The following is a 21,192-nucleotide window of genomic DNA, read 5'->3' as shown; positions in this document are numbered from 1 at the left end:
CAATCAAACCAGACTCAGCAATTCACACACAACTTAATAGGCTATAAAAAAAACACACCAACTGTCTATCATCTCCCATGTAAGCCTTGCATTGATAGTTCTGGGTTATATAATGCTGAGTACTGCGAATAGCACCAGAGGGCTACAGACTGAATTCCTGAGGTCCTACGTCATCATGTCAATGACAATAAGTCACATGGGACTGAGAGGCCAAAAACGCCGCGGCCGGTTATGTTGCTGTTACATCTCTCTCAAGCCCAGCCTGATTATGGTTTACACATGAGTGCAAAAGCTGCCCGACCCACAGAAATTGAATATATTTCCTCGTCTCGTGTGAACCTCTCCTCTCCCCTGGACGAGTCTGCCACGGATGGAACGGGACCACCCGCGACGCTCGACTCAGAAGAGGTCTGAGAAACACCACTCCCCGGGAGCTTAGAGTGATAATGCACCAGGAAAGACATCAAACCTGACCAGGGGGATATGGAGTGAGGATACCCCACCTCCCCTGCCCTTTGCCATTGCTATCGCGCCATATAAGAACCAGACCCTTTTGCCTGCACTTAGCTCAGAGGCTAACATTAACCAGCCACATGTGTTTACGTTGGGAGAGAGGGGGCAGCAGATGCGGTCTCACTCAATAAAACTTGCATCTCTCTCCCTCTCTTTTCTTTTCTTTCTCTCTCCTCCTTTTTTCTTTTCCCCCAATCACAGAGGACCAGATCCCCCCCAAGCAAGCTCTGCTAGGAGCCCTGGGGAGCTCTTTAGATCTGTGAGTGTGACAAGACCGCTTTTAGGCTTTAGTTTCCTCATTCCTCGTTCCCAGCATTGTTGGTCTCAGATAGCATCCCCCCACAGTGGGACAACTCTCTATTCTAGTCAGCAGACCCGCACCCCCCACCCCCAGATGTAGCATACTGTAGGTGAGGTGAAAATATGGACAACATTATGATTCAGGTGAATATATTGAAGGTGAACGTGATCTACCGCACTACTGGATCCATGACAGCCAGAATGGGAACGCATGTTGCACCCTGACACATATGCTGACAGATTGCTTAGGATCCTTCCCCATCTGTTGTAGACAATAAAGAAGGTTTTTATTATGGAAAGAGCCATCCCTGAGGCCAACTAGGAGCAGATTGGGTGTCTCTGTGTATCTGCACATGATATAGCCTAGGCCTACTACAAAAAATTTTATCATGAGGAAAAAGACGTAATTGCTCATATATATGTTACGGTACATGTGGGAATACGGTACATGTGGGAAAACTAGGGTTAGGGTTAGGTGCTACGTCGACTTGGTACATGCTGGCATGTCTAACCCTAACCCTAATCCTATCCCTAACCCTAACCCTATCCCTAACCCTAACCCTAGCACCCTAGCACCCTAGCACCTACCCCTAACCCTGAGTTTTCCCACATGTACCGTAACATATATATAGCATTATGTACAGAATGACATTCAAACCCATAAATTATGCATTTCTGTAAGGGACCCATTTAGTCATTCTGTTACCGGATGTAAATCCACTTAGCTCAACAACCAAAAGAGATATTTTCAAACTCACGGTGTCATATGATGGAGAAGATATAGTTAGGCCTACATTTAAAAAAAAACAGGGAGATTCTTCATTCCGTTACCAAACACTGAAGCTTAAGAAAATGTGTTTGGGTTTTATTCAGTTTGGAATTGTGAGTAATCCATGTACACAGAGTTGTATATAGTTTGTTCAACTTTGCTATCAAGGGCTTTTGTTTGGCAACAACAAGTCTGTTAATTGCCCAAATTCAACCGATCAATCTGAATACATAAATATTATAATAGATATTCCTGAAGTGTCCAACCCTTACATAAGGAAACCTGTGTGTGGTCTGATATGAGCTCATCTGCAGAGTGGAAACAACGGTAAACACACACACACAAACCCCGGACATTACACTGACTCAAACTCAAAACAAAGCGCTCCAGCCTCCCTGCCATTCCTCCTATATTAGATATTTAACACAGTCACTGGTAGGATACTGCTTAATAAAAGGCAGATTGCAGGGGGATCTGGAGGAGTAATGTCCTGGCAGACAGTAGCGTATGAATGGTGTGTAAGCCTGAAGGCCCTTTGGGGAGGTCTGAGGAGGGGCAGGTCACTAAGGCCTAAGCCCATATAAGCAGGGAGCATACAGTACCAGCACCTCCTGCAGTTCTGCAGGCCAGGGAGAGAAGCCTCATACTTCTGAGGAGCTAGCGTCCCAGAACACTGCTGCACAGCCCACCAGAACACAGAGAGCTGAGGATAAAAAGTGACTGTGGGATTATAGTCTCTTTGATTATAATCTCTCATTGCACTACTCTGGTTAATTAAAACAAAACAGATAGACACTCACTCTTACCCAGTGTAATTCATACCTGCTAAAAACATGGATGCTGGGGTTTTTATGCAAAAGAAGAGTTCAGAGTAAGGCCGTGGTATAGGCCGATTGTTTTAACAATATAGCCTAGTCAATGTACCGTATGTAGACCTGTGCACGCAATGACCATGAGCTTGAAGTTTTAGCATGTTTTATTAGCCTATTATTTACAAGCATTTTGCTTATGTCAACATATCTGCGTAGTTTACCCCTCATGGGCCTGTCTGATAAATAACTGGATGCACTGATGACACAGTCTGGCACAGCCGACCTCTCACCGTCTTCTGTTTGTATTTGGGTGCTGGGGATGTGGCCACGTGCCACCCCAACAAATTATGTTTCAAAGGAGCACAGCAGACTGCTGTTCGTGGGAGAAAACCGTGGAACAGAAGCATATCTGTGCACAAAAAAATCGTGCAGATCTTCTCTGCACAAAAAACTATTGTTGTCTTCTGACCGTTTTTCTTTTTCCATTTTTTTTTTTTTTAAAATATGTGTTGTATTGGAATGTTAAGCCTCATACAGGCGATAAGGAAACAAATAAGACATATTGAGAAATATATATATTTATCGTCTATAGTCCAAAAGTAAACAGAAATATGCAGACATGTCTATATAATCACCCAGCCCTAGCCCAGAGTACATAATGGAACCACACAGAACCGCCTAGAATGTTATTGTTTGGTTTTTCCAATATAAAATAGCTACTTGGTTGTGGTTGAGTCAGTTGAGTATGGTAGTGCCTCTCCGGTTTTTCTCAGGCAGAGTGACCCAACAGTATCATTATGTACCCACTGGGAGGGACCCTTCAGTGAACCTCACAGTATTTACTCTACCACACAAGGAGCGAGAGGGGAGGGGGGGGAGGGGGGGGGGGTCTAAACCTATGTATGCAGGCATGCATAAAATGGATAGAGAGAGTGCATGCAATGTCTGGTCAAGGAGGCGCACACGGCATTATGGAAGGATGTGAGAGATCAGCGCACACGTCCTGAGCCCTTATCCAAAACTTTTAATAAATGAAACATCAACAAAAGGGGAGACCAATGGCTTTTTCTGCACTTAACAGAAACATCTGATGCGCATTATTCCTGATAGGCGCTTTGGGCTGAGGATGGCCGCTACTAGTTCTTCTGAGGAATTAAATTCCGCAGCTCTGCATCTCTCAACCATTAACTAAAGCCTGTCTGGGAGACAGTCAGACTTGAGATTTGCAAGTAGTGGCTTTAATTTCAAAGACACTGTGTGAGCCATGGAACAGCCTAGGCCTATAACTTATTTTTTATTTCACTTTAAAAAAAAGGAAAGGCAAAGTAGAAATGTGTCACATAGCCGTGACAAGACCAAAAGACTCTAAGCTAAGCTAACCAGATAGATTACTCAGGCTCCAGCGCATTCAGTGCTTGGACTCTCAGTTAGTCAAACTGTTTTCACATTGACAGACACAACTTTACGACACATTTCTTTACAACCAAGAATGTAGGCTAAACCTTGTTCTCACGGTACCTAAACAATAGTTTGAACATCTGAAGTGTATCATAAAATGCTAATTTGAACACAAATTAATAACTTGGCCTTCTAAATAATTAACAGACATAAACCTAACCAGATAAACAATGCCTCCAACAATGCTTCATTATTGTAAGGCAACTCCTCTAAAAATGTGTCCATACCGCCCTCTAGTGGCTAATCCATAAGGATGACAGTATGACTGAAGAGAATATACAGGACTTGATGATCAGGTTAAAGGTAGACTCTGGGATATGACGTCATTGTAAAAACGAGCAGGGCAAGAGATATAACAGAGATGCAACAGACTAGTGAGTAGCCTAAGTATAATAAGTGTTACTCCTCTCCACTAGAGGAGACAAAACTCTTGACCATGTGTATACAAACATCGCAGAGGGTTACAGAGTCATCCCCCCTCCCCCACCTGGGACAGTCTGATCACCTCTCATTGCTCCTACTCCTCAAGTATACACCATGCATCAATAGGGCTTTAGCCTGTTGGCGAAATGTGTAAAGTAAAGGCGTTTATATATCAATAAAGTTAGTAAGATAGTAGCGTCCAAATGGTTCTCTTTTGGCGCTTTTCCATTGACCGGCACGGCACGGCACGGCACGGCTCGCCTCGGCATGCTTTTGAAAAGTTCCGGGTACGAGACGTTTTCCACTATACAGGAACGACCCGGGACTGTAGGAGGAGTTACGTGTCATAAGATTCATTCAAAATGCAATAAGAATTATGTCAAAATGCAGCACTATCGTGCACAGATCAGCCTTACAACATGTAACATTAAGTGCCTGTTACTTGCCGCTTTCAGTTCTAGTAGACTAGTTTAGATCTCACAACCAGGGAAATGCCGACATGTGTTAAAGCCCCGATTCGATTTTTATTTCTCCTGACACGTTGAGCACTGTGCTTTTTTTTGTTGGTGAACTACCGTAATAAGCCTAAAAAAGTTCAACTGTTCAAAAAGTGCAACTTCTCTGCTTTCAGAAACTGTTTGAATTTTTTAGATTTGGGCATATAGTTCATGAATTACGATAGTTTGAAGGAACGCTGTAAAATCCTGTCTGCAAAGGCAGCTCCGGTTTCGAAGCAAGACGGAATCTATCGGCATTAGTCAAATACATGCTCACATCCAGTCATCCGCTCACTGCTCTCCATCAAAAATGGCACATCCATCAATAATATTACATAATAACAACTGCTCTGATTAGATTGCTTAGATTGTTTTAATACATCAACGGGGGGAAAAGCGAGATGAACTCGCGAGTATCATGCTTCCTCCATTGAACGGAAAGTCCTATCTATTCCATTCAAAGTGTTTTAGCCTTCCCCCTTTCCACTGGTAATAAGGAATTGGCAAGAATAGATCGATATAAATACTGTAGATCAACATAATGCAGCACTATCATGCACAGATCAGCCTTAAAACATGTAACGTTAGATATATAACGGAGCGATGTATTTCTACGGAAAGGCTGACTGACGCGGGGCTCATACAATCTCCGCGTTTGTTATAGATACAAGTGCTCCGGTGTCTTGCTGGTAGTCAAATATATTTATTTATATATACAGCATATGGATGTTACGTGCCTGTTACCTGCCGCTTTCAGTTCTAATAGTTTAGATCTCGCAACCAGGGAAACGCCGACATGTGTTAAAGGGAGCAAGACGCGAATCTACCGGCATTTGACTGCCGCTGGACTGAGGAACAGCATAGGCACAGGACATCGCCATAATAGCTAAAAAAAAATTATGCTTGTTGTAAATAAAAGTTCTATGATGCATTGAAATGACATTAAACTAAGATAATACGATGGTTAGCATAATTTTTCTAATCTTTATTAATAAGTTATTACAGAAACAGTAAGTGACATTTTCCGAGAGCGAAATCTGTTGTGGTATTTAAAGATGGCGGTTAGCGAAGAAATCTATGAACATGGGATGACGATTTCCATTGACCAATCAACGGTGAGCAGCGACACACGTCACACGCCGCCTGGCAAAAAAGTACCTTTGGTACCTTTCGCTACCCATCCCGAACAAGAACGCACGGGTACTTTTGGCAGTGGAGAAAGGCTAAAGACCCGGGTCGGCCCTGTAGTGGAAAAGCGCCATAATGGTCACAGAAGGAGACACAGAAGGTGATCACACCAAGAGAAAAGCCCTCTGTGTGTGTAAGGGAGACACAGCACTGTAAAACACAGACAACAAGGGCCGGTTTCACAGACAAGGCTTAGGCCTAAATCTAATCCTAGACTAAAAAGCATCTTCAATGGGTTTGGGTTAGGGTTAGGAAACTTTACATTGAAAGTGTGATTTAGTCTTGGACTTGGCTTAAGCCTGGTCTGTGAAACCGGCCCCAAGTGTCATAGTAGAACGATTTTAGAATTTCAATACAATAGTTTACAGTAATACATGTATGTAGCATATGATTTATTATGATGATTATGATGATTATTATTATTATTATGTATGCTATAACATCCACGATAATGAACTACGAGAGCACTTAAATATGTAATAGTTTACTGTAATACATGACATGTATGTAGTAATAATAATAATAATAATAATAATAATAATGAATAATAATAATAATAACTTTTATTTGTATAGCGCTTTTCCTGCAAACGTTGCAGCTCAAAGTGCTCCAATCATTATATAATCATCATTTAATTATTTAGTCATCTAAAGGCAATATTAAAAAGATGGGTTTTTAGTCTTGACTTGAACATATTTGCTGAGGTTGCATCCCTCAGCATGTAAACTAGCAGTGCAGTGCATGTATCATATTATTTAATAATAATATTTTTGGACAACCTCTTGGTACCCTAGAAAGCACATGCTTGTAGTTACAACAGAGACTGTAAACTGCACACGTTGTTGCAAGCATTTCAGCATGACATGTTCTACTTGCCGCTACCAAAACGTGCCAAAAGAACAACATGCATGTTTGCCAGGTTAAAGATCAACATGCATGTGTGCCAGGTTAAAGAAGAACATGCATGTGTGCCAGGTTAAAGATCAACATGCATGTGTGTGCCAGGTTAAAGATCAACATGCATGTGTGCCAGGTTAAAGAACAACATGCATGTGTGTCAGGTTAAAGAACAACATGCATGTGTGTCAGGTTAAAGATCAACATGCATGTGTGTGCCAGGTTAAAGATCAACATGCATGTGTGCCAGGTTAAAGATCAACATGCATGTGTGTCAGGTTAAAGATCAACATGCATGTGTGTCAGGTTAAAGATCAACATGCATAAGTGCCAGGTTAAAGATCAACATGCATGTGTGCCAGGTTAAAGATCAACATGCATGTGTGCCAGGTTAAAGATCAACATGCATGTTTGTCAGGTTTAAGAACAACATGCATGTGTGTGCCAGATTAAAGATCAACATGCATGTGTGCCAGGTTAAAGATCAACATGCATGTGTGTGCCAGGTTAAAGATCAACATGCATGTGTGTGCCAGGTTAAAGAACAACATGCATGTGTGTGCCAGGTTTAAGAACAACATGCATGTGTGCCAGGTTAAAGATCAACATGCATGTGTGCCAGGTTAAAGATCAACATGCATGTGTGTGTCAGGTTAAAGATCAACATGCATGTGTGTGCCAGGTTAAACAACAACATGCATGTGTGCCAGTGGAGGCTCCTCCATAGAGGTGGAGGAGGCCTGGCCTCCCCAATAATTTGAGAGAAGAGAGAGAGATTTAAAAAAGCAATAATTATATTTTTTATCAGACACACAACATACAATTCAGAACAATACTTCATCAATTTCTAATATTTATCCTGCAGAACAGCACTCATACACGCGTGTGGCGGAAAAAGGTACTACACGGAGGCCAGGCCTCCTGTCGGAAAGTGGTTTCTCATAGAAGTCAATGTAATGCAATTTCTTTCATGGCAATGTGTGATTGGCCAAATCACTGAAAATGGGTGGGCACAGGAGGCCTGGCCTCCGTGTAGTACCTTTTTCCGCCACACGCGTATGAGTGCTGTTCTGCAGGATAAATATTAGAAATGGATGAAGTATTGTTCTGAATTGTATGTTGTGTGTCTGATTGACATAGTGTTTAAGTGCTTTTGACATGTCATTGATTGTATGTAGTATGTTGTGGTGAATGTTGTGAGCCTGAGCAGAAGGGACAATAGCTGCTGCAGGCGGACCAGAGATTCATGCCAATTGTTTTGTTTATTTGATGACCCATTGTGCAGGCAATAAAAGCTGCTTCATCCACCATCCCGAGAGTGTCCCAATCCCTTCAGTACCGCCAAACACAAATTAATAATTTTTAACAAAGACAGATAAGAAGAACAGGGAACATTCCATCGCGAGTGAAGCGAGCAAGGGGAAAAAAATTTGGCCTCCTCAATTCTGGAAGTCACCAGCCTCCACTGATGTGTGCCAGGCAGGGGCGGCGCTAGGGGGTGGCTACTTGGGCTCAAGCCCCGGATGTTTTCTGAAAAGCCCCGAATGTTTTACTTAATTTTAAAAAAATAAAAAATAAAAAATAATAATAAATATCGTGAGTAACGTGCAGTACCGGAGTCCAACAGAGAGGCAGCAGCTGCGCGACATTAGCCTGCGTACTGCGTAGTCTGCCCTGCCCTGAAGAAGACGTGATCTCAATCAGTGCCTGACTTTGTAAGCATGGATATCCCAAAGTTTTTTTCAACAAAACAAGCGCCAAGAACTGTTGCAGCAGCAGTATCAGCAGCTGACAACAATGACATCACCAGCAGTGATGACATAGATGATGTTTCAGGTTTGTGAATCTTATTAGAAAGGTGACTGACTCACTGACACTACTTTTCCAGTTTGCTAATGCTAGCTGGCTATCATAACATAACGTTATGTTTATAATGAAAATGAAACATAGCAAGGTACTGTTACGGTACATGGTAAGAAATCAAACAAAGGATAATACTTATACAAATAAAGTGAATAACAGGCTGATAGTCTTTGATATCTGCACTCTGGTTGACTGAGTAACAAGTGAAAAAGAATGATGTAACGTTAATGTTACAGCTAGTAAACATGAAGTAACCACATTAAGTATGCCCTTATGGTAGTATGTATGTATACAGAACATGACTCAAATCTATCCTAAGATGTAACGCTAACTAACTAAGTTTGTTTAATGTCCCAGGGGGGATTTGATTTCACAGTACTATACACAGGCCAACAATACATGTAATATATCGTCATATAACACAGGACAAGACAATCAATACAATATAAGTGGTGAGCCCAGAGTCTGCCCTGATATACATACTGTAACATAACTAGCCTCAGCCCATCAATTCTGTAATTCTATACAAATATAAATGATGGTGACTGACGTGTGTGTGTGTGTGTGTGTGTGTGTGTGTGTGTGTGTGTGTGTGTGTGTGTGTGTGTGTTTACTGTCTATTTTGTAATACAGCCTTTTGTCCGCTTTAAGGTGGTGGTAAGTTGAAGGTTGAAGGCAAAAAAATTCGGCGCTCCGCGCGCACATTATATTCTCCCTCTGGGCTAAGCCCCGGATCTCCTACAATCCTAAATCCGCCTCTGGTCACTGCCAGGTTAAAAAACAACATGCATGTGTGTGCCAGGTTTAAGAACAACATGCATGTGTGTGCCAGGTTTAAGAACAACATGCATGTGTGTGCCAGGTTAAAGATCAACATGCATGTCACGTGTGTGCCAGGTTTTCTGTCATAACTGTCACTCATTCACACCAGGAGGGGCGCTACGTCATTCATGGGGAACAACTTCTTGTTTACTGTCCATTTACATTATTACATTTACATTATTAGCAGAGATTCAGATTGTAAACAGTTTTTTGTTTACATTATTACTTCACTTACCTTCATGATAATCTTGCGAGGAGACATTAGATGACAAACATGTGAGGTTCACACGTAATAATAATGATATGGGTTCACTCCATCTAACTTTATTTGACTTGTTCAGTTATGGCTTCAGATTTGAGAAGTGCGCCGTTCCGACGACACACATATCCGGCCTCTGGTTGCGTTCGTAGATTTGCTCTGAAAGCGCCGGAGCGCACACTGGGTTGAACGTCATAAAGAGACCGAGTCATTTTATTGGACAAGAGGCATATCATGAGTGCTGCTCAGATTTCCACAGCAAATGTACGAACGCACTCACTGAATGACAAAATCACCTTCTTCTTCTTCTGTTGGATTGAAACGGCAGCTTGCAATCCTTAACGTTCTCACTACTGCCATCTTCTGGATTTACAAAAGCACCTGGATGCCCTTACTAAGCCTTGCCTCAGGTTGACTTTTGCTTGAATTTTGAATGAATGAATGAATGAATGAATGGTCTTTATTGTCATTAATACAGTACAGGTACCATACAACGAAATTTGTGAGGGGGGGCTCCCCTGGTGCTAGGAAAAAAATACTAAAAACAAGAGGGAAAAGAGCTGGTTTACATAAATAAAGGCTATAAACACTATCCACTATACTATACTATACAAATAAAACACTGTGCTGTACTCTATGCTATGCTATAAATATCCTAACATTTCCTATCTCTGAACCTTATGTGCACGAGGGTTGTCATATTGCACATAGTATTACCTGTCATTCAAAACATAATAAAGTGCATTGGTGTTTTCTTATGCTGTGTTGTGTGGTGGTGTGTACTGACCTCTGCCGCCGGACTAACCGGTTAATTATTATTTATTTTTTTCCACTTTCTCTCCCTGTCTTGCACCTCCCTCTCTACAAATGATTTCAGGATGAAACAACTCTGAACAATGTAGCTATTGACATTAAGCTTTTTCAGGTACTTGTCTTGTTAATAGGATTCCGATGCGTCAAACAATTTGGAACCGGTTCTCAACTGGAAGTCAGACCATTATTAGTATAATGATTTGTTTAAGCCACAGCCCAGTTTACTACCTACAGTAGAAAGGTGGAAGTCATTCTCTCTCTGTCAACAGCAGCCACTCTCTCTAGCCTCTCTACCTATTTGAGTGTTTAGGCGTGGCCACTCTCTCTGCCTCTCTACCTATTTGAGTGTTTAGGTGTGGCCTGCTCGTGCTGGTGGTAAGAACCATTGTGGTGTGTTTACTCTACTGTATGGAGACCGCAGGTGCTGTGTCAGTGCGAGGGGAAGTGGATGTCATCTCTGTCTAATTAAACGAGGTTTTACGGTCATATAAAGGTACTACAGCAGACATGCCTGTCTTTCTTTGATAGTTGAGAGAGAGAGAGAGAGAGAGCGAGAGAGAGAGAGAGAGAGATATATATATATATATATATATATATATATAGAGAGAGAGAGAGAGAGAGAGAGAGAGAGAGAGAGAGAGAGAGAGAGAGCGAGAGCAAGAGAGAGAGAGAGAGAGAGAGAGAGAGAGAGAGAGAGAGAGAGAGAGCGAGAGCAAGAGAGAGAGAGAGAGAGAGAGAGAGAGAGAGAGAGAGAGAGAGAGACAGAGAGAGAGAGAGAGAGACAGACAGAGAGAGAGGGGAGAGAGAGAGAGAGAGGGGAGAGAGAGAGAGAGAGAGAGCGAGAGCAAGAGAGAGAGAGAGAGAGAGAGCGAGAGAGAGCGAGAGCAAGAGAGAGAGAGAGAGAGAGAGAGAGAGAGAGAGAGACAGAGAGAGAGAGAGAGACAGACAGAGAGAGAGGGGAGAGAGAGAGAGAGAGAGAGAGAGAGAGAGGGAGAGAGAGAGAGAGAGAGAGAGAGAGAGGGAGAGAGAGAGAGAGACAGAGAGAGAGAGAGAGAGGGAGAGAGAGAGAGAGAGAGACAGAGAGACAGAGAGAGAGAGAGAGAGAGAGGAGGGAGGGAGAGAGAGAGAGAGAGAGAGAGAGAGAGAGAGAGAGAGAGAGAGAGAGATTTAGAGAGTTATGCTTGAACTGACTCTGAGCTGAGGCCAGGCAATAGGAGAATGTTTGTCTGGTTAATGACAGTCAATTGATCCAACACTACTGCCCTGTTTGGTTCTTTCATCAGGTGTGGACAATTACACGTGCATTATTGATAAAGTTTGCTACTTAAGAGATTAATGGAAATTCAGGTTGTGACAATATGTGATTTAATGATCTGCAAAGCCACTGACTTGTCCACAGATTATGCAGCAGTTCCAATAACATATTAACATTTCACAGATGCTTAATAAAAGCAGCACTTGAAAAATATGTTGAACTTTATCACCACCTGAAAAAGGCTTAACTTTTCTGTACTGCATACAAACAAAGGGCAGCCCGTTTTTTAGTGGTACATGCATTCAGGTGTATACCTCAAAGCATCCCGATTCCCTACTCTGTCTCTCTTTCTATCACTCTCTCTCTTTCTCTCTTTCTCTCTCTCTCTCTCTCTCTCTCTCGTTCTACCACCAGCATGACAATGAGACAGTCTGTCTAAAGCGAGCATGCATGCACGCACGCACACACACACAAACACACGCGCGCGCACACACACACACACACACACACAAACACACATTGTACAAGCAAAAGCTTGTGTGGGCACACATACAAATACACATTGTACAAGCACAAGCTTGCGTGGGCACACATACACACACACACACACACACACCTCTCTCTATCTGTGTTTCCGGGGGGGTGTCCGTGGTACAGAGTCAGAGACCACCGTGGTCTTCACTGGCCTGTCTGAGGCCCAGGCTGCTTGACAGCAGTGTCATGGTGATGGGTCTCCATGCAGGTGTGGTCACACTCACAAAACACTCTCAGACACACACACACATCTACCTACAGTATATGCAAACACACATACAAACACAAATAAACACACACACACATACACACACACACGCACATGCATGCGTGCAGAATTACTCTCAGCTTGAATGAGAGTGGGTGGATAATAAACACATGCAGTGGAAAAAGTATACAAATCAATGATTTACTTCAGTCATGGTGTTTAGGAGACGGTTTATTTATCTCAACTAAGGCTATAAGGAAAATTAAAGTGTGCTCAGGAAATATACACACTCAGGGACGAAGAGGGGGAGGGGGGAAGGTTGGAAAGGGGAGTGGGGGTGAAGAGGGTTTGCAAAAATAAAGCAAAGCATAGCAATCATCCATAGGACTCAGGACTCTTTCTTTTTCTTTCCCCTCTCTCTTTCCTGTTGTTCCCTTTCTTCTCATACGGGATGTTGGTCTTGTTCTGGCCCCCGTCTCTTGAAAAAGCTCATGCATCCTCTCTTTGAATGGATCTGAAACAAGATATGGTATAAAAACAACAACCTCAGGCTTCATAACACGATGATCATCTCTTTTTTGACCCAGTTTTCAATAAAGTGATGTAGATAAATGATCCATTGAAGTGCCTGTACTAGTACCTTTTCCTCAGCTTTGTCCAGCTCTATCTCCATCATGGCGAACTGATCTCTCATCTCCTGTCTCTTCTGTTCATCCTCACAGTCCTTCATCTTCTGCAGCTGCAGCAGCTCCTCCCTGTTTTCTAACAAGGTCACCACCTCTCGTTGGGTAGAGTAGAGGGCCTCGCTGAGAGTAACATTCTCTCTGTCCTTCTCTGTATTGATCATTCTCTGTTCCTCCTGCTGAGAAGATAGGAGGGTCTGGAGTTCCATGGTGGACTTGGACATGTTGTCCAATTGGCTCTGAAGAGACACCAGGCTTTGTTGGAGGGTGGTCATATGATTTCGCTCCTCCATCTTCCTCTGCTCTGCCTCTCTGGCCTGCCTCTCCATCTCCTCCCTCTCTTCTCTCCAGTTCTTCTCCTGCGAGGCACGGAGGTTCTGGAGGTCTATGTTGGCTTTGGCCATTTTGTTCAGTTTTTTCTCCATGGCCTTAAGGAGATAGTTGATGTGCTTATCTTTCTCCTTGTCCCTAAACATCTCCCTCACCTCCACATATCTCACTCTCCTCCACCCATTTCCTGTCTCTCTCCTCTGAAGCTTCGGCCTCTTTCTCGAGGGACTCAACTTTGAGGGTAAGAGAATGAATGAGGTGGTCTTTTTGGTGACAGGTGGAGATGTCCCACTCAAGAGCGGAGAGATTCCATGCTGCCATCTCTAGGTTGAATAGTTGAAAGTGAAATCAAAGCTGTCTTGTCTGAATAGTATTTTAGAATTCAATTATTGCGTCATTAAACGTCGAGGCATTGTGGCGGCATATCCCCACTACTCCCGTAGTGCCTATAAAACATTTTAATATATGTATATTATATTTAAAACAATTTACGACAGTTTTGCCAATAGGCCTATTGACTAAAATGACTTAGAATGTAGGGAATATTGCACTGCGGTCATATATTTAGGTGCACGCACCGGAAACGGAATTGGATAGACTACTGTTCTAATGTGTACACCTGCATTCGCCCTGCTCAGGACTTGTTTGATTATTGTCATTTTGCAGAGTCACTTCATTAAAAGCAAATGAACAAATGGAACATTGTTCTTATTTAGAATGTTTTGGGTAAACTGTAACATAATGCACCAGTGGACTGTCCCCTGTAGATGGAGGAGCCTCCACTGGTGTGAACGGATTCTGCTGCTCCCTGGAATCTGCCGTGCAAGTGCTGGAGCATGATTGGTGACTGATGGAGACTTGTCTCATCGATCTGACCCACGGGCACCAGTGGACTGTCCCCTGTAGATGCAGGCCCCCCAAGCCCAGTGGGGTGATGATTTGGGCTCCTGTGGCTGTGGACTGATGGAGAGTAAACCTGGTCTGGAGTGGTCATCCCTCAACACCAAATACCCAGAGATCCCTACTTCCCCCCTGATCAGAAACTCTCCCTTTCAGCCACGTGTGCTGGACTCTCACAGCCAAGCTCAATGCTATGCAGGTTGCTGTGGAGACTGCTAATCGTGTGCTGGGCATTAGATACACAGTTCAGGGTGTAAACAAACTGGAATGTTAATATATTTTCTTTTTTTTTCTCTCCTTTTTCTTTCTTTTTTTTTGTAGAAAGAAAGCCTGGCGCCTACAGTGCAATGTTTCTTCTCAGTGCCCTGTGTAATACCTCATTTCAGACACTAGATGTCGCCGCAGCATCGATTACTTACCTGTCAGGTCACAGAGAATGGACAGTATCATGTTGTTGGTTTAGACTGGTTTGTCTGTTTGTTTGTTTGTTTGTTTGTTTGTTTGTTACATATATACATCTGCAACTTAACTGTCAACCCGTCAACCAATTAAATAATGAGGTATCCATCTTCAACTTTAGATACTTTATTGTGTTCTGCTCTCTAGGCTTGACTTTTAACATTAGGTTTGTATGGAAAAAGATGTATTATGAATATGGAAATAATATACATTAAGACTGGATTGAAACGTAATGTTCAAGAGTTAGAGGAGTGATACTGTAGTAGGCTACACTAGGAGGCTACAGATTCCCCTCCCTAATTAATACATTGGTCGAAGCTCTGCGACATGTTAATTATAGTCACTGCAATAATATTTGCTCTCGTAGCTGGCAGGGATCAATCCCCTGTGGAAATAAAGACCACGTTTGTTTCCAAACACAAGCCTGCTGATCAGTCAGATGCCTCTCCCAGACAGCTGTGAAAATACACTGACTAACAGCCTATTACTTCCAGGTCAAGGTCCCCATTGAGAGTAGCTGCTCTTCACTGTACAGTGTTGAATCAAATGTGAAATGTGAGTTGTTTTTGAAGATGGAGCCCAACTCATCCAATAACGTGTATTCCAGTTACCATGTGTGTGTTACAGATATGTTTTGCTGACATATTTCAGAGTTAGCTAGCAGCATTTAATAAGATATTGGAATCATAACCTGTCAGGTTGAGAAAGGACAGCAAGTCACCATTGTTAGGAAAACATTGTTTTATTCCCGATAATTTAAATTCTCACACGTCTAATTTCACCCAATCATTTGGTTTTTAATTTCATTAATCCAGAGAGCTACTGCAGTATTTATTGAGAAAGGTGACACGCTTGGTTACAGGGCTTACAGGGCTTACAGGGCTTATAACAGGAAATAAGCTGTTGTGGTAAGCAAAGTATTTTATGTTCCAAATTGATGATTGGACTGCAATTATGTGTGAGTAAGGAGGGGGAATCAAAATAAATGTTTCTAGTGCAGAAAAATACATGTTTTTGTCAGAAAAAAACATTCAAAAGTGCCCATGAAGTTGATTGTGTATTCGTTTGTGTAGCTGCTTGTGTATTTCCGATCTCATTAAAGTGCCCTCTCTGGAGACTCTATTCTGACGATGGGACGCAAAACCTTTATTATCAAAAGATGAATGGAATGAGAGCTTTCCGTGACTTAGGGTAGTCTTTGAATTTCTCAAGGTAGTACCTGTGACAATGGGGGAAAAAGGAAAACAATTAATCATAGGCACTTGGTCAGTAAAGTTTCTCATAGTTAGCATTATGCTGCTGTCTTGATCATGCTTCAAATCATTAGTATGTTCTCATGCACCTGTGATGGTGGTGTGCCCTTGGCCCAATGAAGCACAGGCTGTACAAGGCAAAGGAGAACCCCGGCAGGGACCATGTAGTTATGGCATAGCCAAACCATTCCACAATCTCTCCAAAGTAGTTGGCACCGGACACATATTCAAAAAGGCCTCCTGTGATGGAATGAGATGACCAAATCTTAATTTAATTGTGTGGCTTCAAAGGTAAGATAACCAGGAGTAATGAAATGCTGTGGGTTGTCCCAATCTCTCTACATTGTTACCTTTTGGAATCTTGTATACAACTTCTCCTGGTTTTCTCAAGTTGCGGAGAATATAGTCGCTGTGGACATTGATGGCCATTCCAAGAAGGAATAACAGTAAACCTGACAAAAACATAATCCAATATCATTACATTTGATAACCGTTATAAAATTAGAGCTTTCGTAATGTTCAAACTATTAGTTGTGAAGGATCATGGACTCACCATTCCACTCAACTCCCCAATCGCCACTGGCCACACACCTCTCCTGACTCAACACACTTCTCCTCACTTGGCACTATTCTCCTTCCCTTCATAATCAGACATTTTCCTTTCGGTAAGTCAGTAAGGTGTTTGGTGTAATGGTGTTCCCATAGGGAGGCCCCATCCTTTCCCATTTATTGTGTGTGATGTGTAAAGTAAGTGTACACATAATAGTCAATGGCACTGCTTGTCACACATTCATTGTTTCCCGTTTGTGTCTCCCTCAGAAAACCACAACTATGCTAGCCATTATCCTTAACCTCCCTTGTGTGCTTCTGTAAAACAAAACCCATAAACAGTCACCCATCCAACATTCTGTGGTCTTCCATGGCCTCAGACCCTACCTTGAACCAGCCCCTACACAGTTCTCATCCAGCCTCCTCCATTCCTTCTTTTCGACCATTGTTTACAGTTTATCAAAGAAACAACTTGATTGATAATGAGATGATCAGATTTGGCTCATCTGTTGTTCCCACCTATCACAAAACGGCAATCAGTGGCCCATGCTGCGTCATAGTTGGCACAATGAAGCAGATAGTGCGCCTGTAGAAAACCATTCCCAGAGCAGAACACGCCTGCTGTCACCGTGAAACCCAGAGGGAAGGGTCCGCCGCGGGTCAGCAGAGAGTACACAAATGTCCTAGATGATTGAGGAACAAGGGGACATAATACCACAGGAGATAACATTAGGGAAACATTAGATGCTGGTGTATGATAACCAACACCACATAATATCCATTAGAAAAATGCATAAGACTGCTGGTTCTATTTTGTCTGAATGCACAGTAAAATTGGGTAAGGGTCATTTGTTTTATACGGTGCCATTTGGACTTCATAACTTGTGAAAAATAAATTGTTGATTTATCTATATTTTAATGTTCTATTATATAAAGGACATATCTAGCTTGCTGAAAAACATAGTGGTCGAGCTCAGGCACCTACATTTTATTTTATTTAGAATACCCTCTGTAGTTGAATAGGGCGAGTGTCTCCAGAACAGAGTGGACACATAACAGGGTGGACACTAACAGGGTGGACATTTTGAGTTAAAGTTAGCCTTTAGCCTGCCTGTGTTAGCATAATGCCTAGAATGACCATGAATACTTGATGAGGAATCTAATTTGCACTAAATACTTTTTTGAAATGATTCAATTTGATTGATCTCCTCAATATTTATGCATAACAGGGTGGACACGTTATGGTCAACCACATTAAACTCACTGGATAAAAACCTCAAAATCAGATGGTAAAAGAGGTAGAAAATCACACAGCTTACCACATTTGAAATCCCCTCCACTGATGTGATGTCACCTCATGAGAGTGATGTGATTGAGAAATATGGTTTTCTTTTAAAAGGGACATTAACACAGCATAACAGGGTGGACAGTGATCGCAGGGACAAGCAATATTGTAAGCAAAACCTTAATTTTTTGTACAAAATAAAAAAAAAATGATAAAAACTATATTTGATTTCAATAGATATTGATCAGGAAAATGAAATAATAATAACATATTTGGAAATGTATATGTTTTTAATAGTTATTTTTTGGATTGAAGTTGAATGAACAACACTGGGGACATCCCACATCCCATGCAAAATCCAATTTACATCTTTAACCAAAGCTTTTAAAATGTAGAAAACAACAACTTAGAAGCCCATATCATTGTATTCATAATAAATAACAATTGACTATACATGAAAAACCTAATGGAATTAGTATTTGTCCAAATTTAGACAAAATACAACATGATTTAGTACTGGGGACGGAAAAGGCACCGTATAAAAAAATGACCCGTAAATAACACTCCAGAGCACAGAAAGGGCAGTATTATAGATACAGTAGCAAACAGTACAGGTTCGGTCTAAGGTCAAGTGTCCCCATAGCTATTCCTGCTGCCAGGTCACCCCAGGGCATTCCTGATGATGTCTTTGGCTGCGGGATTATCAGTCACAATAGGGAGACATTTTCTACACACCCACATTTTTTGGGTGTTCTCTACACACCCAAATTTCCCAAAGTTTCAATCTATCTGTTGACAGCCTGGGCCAACAGTTATCAAGCCTCTCAGAGGAGGAAACAACACTCCTAATTGCTCGAAAGGAATGACGCACATTCGAAGAGAGTGACGCACATTTGGTCCTACTTTTACGCATATGAATAAAAGCAAGTTATCACGTTTCTTTTATTCATATGCGTCTGGTGTGCTAGGTGTCCTGACTCCTTATGAGTAAGCTGAGTTGTCGACACATCGTCTGCACGCACGATCCACAAACATGTCCCATTTCCAGATAGGAGAGATGTTTTACTCAATGTTTACGCACATCGCCAAGTTCAGAAATAACAGTTGGAGAGGCATGGCAAAACAGTTCTGATATCCCCGTTTACGGGAAGATCGTTTGGGCTCCAAGGAGAAATGAAAATAATCCTAGTGTTTTTTGACTAAAGAAACAGCTCAGAGAAGCCAAGTGGTATGAATACATTTATTCTCGATTTTACGACATAGTTGGAACCGCAAAGGACAATTTGATAATTGGATTGGCGTTATAGTTTGCTCTCAAATCGGATTTCCTCCAAATATTGAATATCCAATGCATCGTAGTGGCATTCTCTAAATAACACAATTAGATGAACATAAAAATGCATGATTGATGCCACACTTTGTTAAACTTCAGGGTAAATAATTATTATTATGGTTTGATCATTATTATTTTCTATTCTTCTTTTTTTTTGTATAGGCCCAATCATCAATATTCGCAGATAATTGTTGAGTGGTGGGTAAATCAATAAAATCTTCGTACAAGTATAGTTGTACACATGTTTTGTGTCTCAAACATTATCCTTTTTAGTTTAGTTTGATCAAAGTTAAGCTACTTTTTAGTCTTTTCATTTACATTCATCCTCACTCAATGTACTTTGACATGCTCAATATCCATGCTGTGTATAATGTGTTATCAATCTCACTTTTATCATAAAATGTACCATTGTTACATGAACGGTCAGTATGTGCACACCTTTGTACAGCATTCCTACCGCCCCAGTCTTTGATCCTCATCATACACATGTAGATGCCATACTACCTCCCTCGCTGTGAGGCTCTCTCTGTGCTCTCTTATGTGCTGTTACCTTTGGAAGTAGTGCAGGCAGAAGGTCCCAAGTAGCAGGTGTGTTCCCATGCTGGAGGATGTGTGGGGGGTGAGAACCAGCAGTAGCAGAGGGACCAGGAAGGAAGGCAGTTCCTGGAGGAACCAGGCCAGCCTGGCCGGCACCATCCTAGCAGGGCTGGAGAGGTCAATGTAGCGCCCATACGATGCCTGGGACCTGGTTTGTTGGACAAAGTGCCACATTCCCCCCAGGATCATCCCCCAGCTGAGGTAGCTGATCAGGTTCCCTGTGCAGTGCATCGAGCTACCCACCTAGTGTCAGGGGGAGTCAGGGTCACAGCCACGGTCCTTTCCTTGACTTACCTCTAGCATCAATGCAGGGGGAGAGAGAGGAAACAGCTTTCCTGACTCCTCCCCAACACAGAGAGAGAGAGAGAGAGAGAGAGAGAGAGAGAGAGAGAGAGAGAGAGAGAGAGAGAGAGAGAGAGAGAGAGAGAGAGAGAGAGAGAGAGAGAGAGAGAGAGAGAGAGAGAGAGAGAGAGAGAGAGAGAGAGGTGAATTAGCCAAGTGGCAGCAGTTTGAAAGCCGAGAATGTTCTTTCTCATCTTGGATGTGGGCTGTAAACCTAATGATTGGCACCCTGTTGCTGGGATTAAAACAGAAGGGAGCACAACACTGACCTTTGGCTGCAATTTCATAATGATCATCTGAATGGGTGTGACTAATGACGGTGACCAATAGATGTTATGACCAAATCTGTAAACATGACCTGATTTCATTGTTCAATGAAATGTCACACACCTCTTCACTGGAGCAAATACTATAACAGAGTAAATATAGTGATGACAAGCACAACCGTTCAGCATCTCTGGATGATGGAGGTCCCTAGTGTGTAGACGTAGGGGTGGTCTAACAGCATACTCCTCTTGGTCTTGGGGCGATGTGACTAGTGTCTTCACTTGACAGACGACAGTGATGATATTTCAACATTATTTCAGTAGTGATATAACTTCTGCTTTCACTGGATTCTTCAGCATTGGATGCTGAATGGGGTTTAGAAAAACACTGTCACTCAAATCAACATGAACGCGAATATATTTAGCTGCTTGTGGATTGACTAATAATAATAATAATAATAATAATAATAATTCATTAAATGTATATAGCGCTTTTCCGAGGCTCAAAGACGCTGACAATAATGTGGGAGAAACGGAAAACACAGAAACAACAAGCAACAGATAACAGGGGCACATAGACTAGA

The 21,192-nt window shown here is 42.1% G+C and overlaps 1 protein-coding gene across 1 annotated transcript; it reads right to left on the bottom strand.

The window, feature by feature from the left end:
* Positions 1 to 16,135: 16,135 nt before the first annotated feature.
* On the bottom strand, positions 16,136 to 20,231 carry srd5a2b (steroid-5-alpha-reductase, alpha polypeptide 2b; the record flags this gene model as incomplete). The annotated part of the gene is made up of 5 exons (XM_080550178.1): positions 16,136 to 16,202; positions 16,326 to 16,476; positions 16,587 to 16,688; positions 17,305 to 17,468; positions 19,954 to 20,231. 5 exons carry the CDS (start codon positions 20,229 to 20,231, stop codon positions 16,136 to 16,138), a joined length of 762 nt encoding a protein of 253 aa, XP_080406304.1.
* Between the last annotated feature and the right edge of the window lie 961 nt (positions 20,232 to 21,192).

Source organism: Nansenia antarctica (genome assembly GCF_963989245.1).
Source record: "Nansenia antarctica genome assembly, chromosome: 1".
Lineage (NCBI taxonomy): Eukaryota > Metazoa > Chordata > Actinopteri > Argentiniformes > Microstomatidae > Nansenia > Nansenia antarctica.
This window is presented reverse-complemented; position numbering and strand designations above follow the sequence as displayed.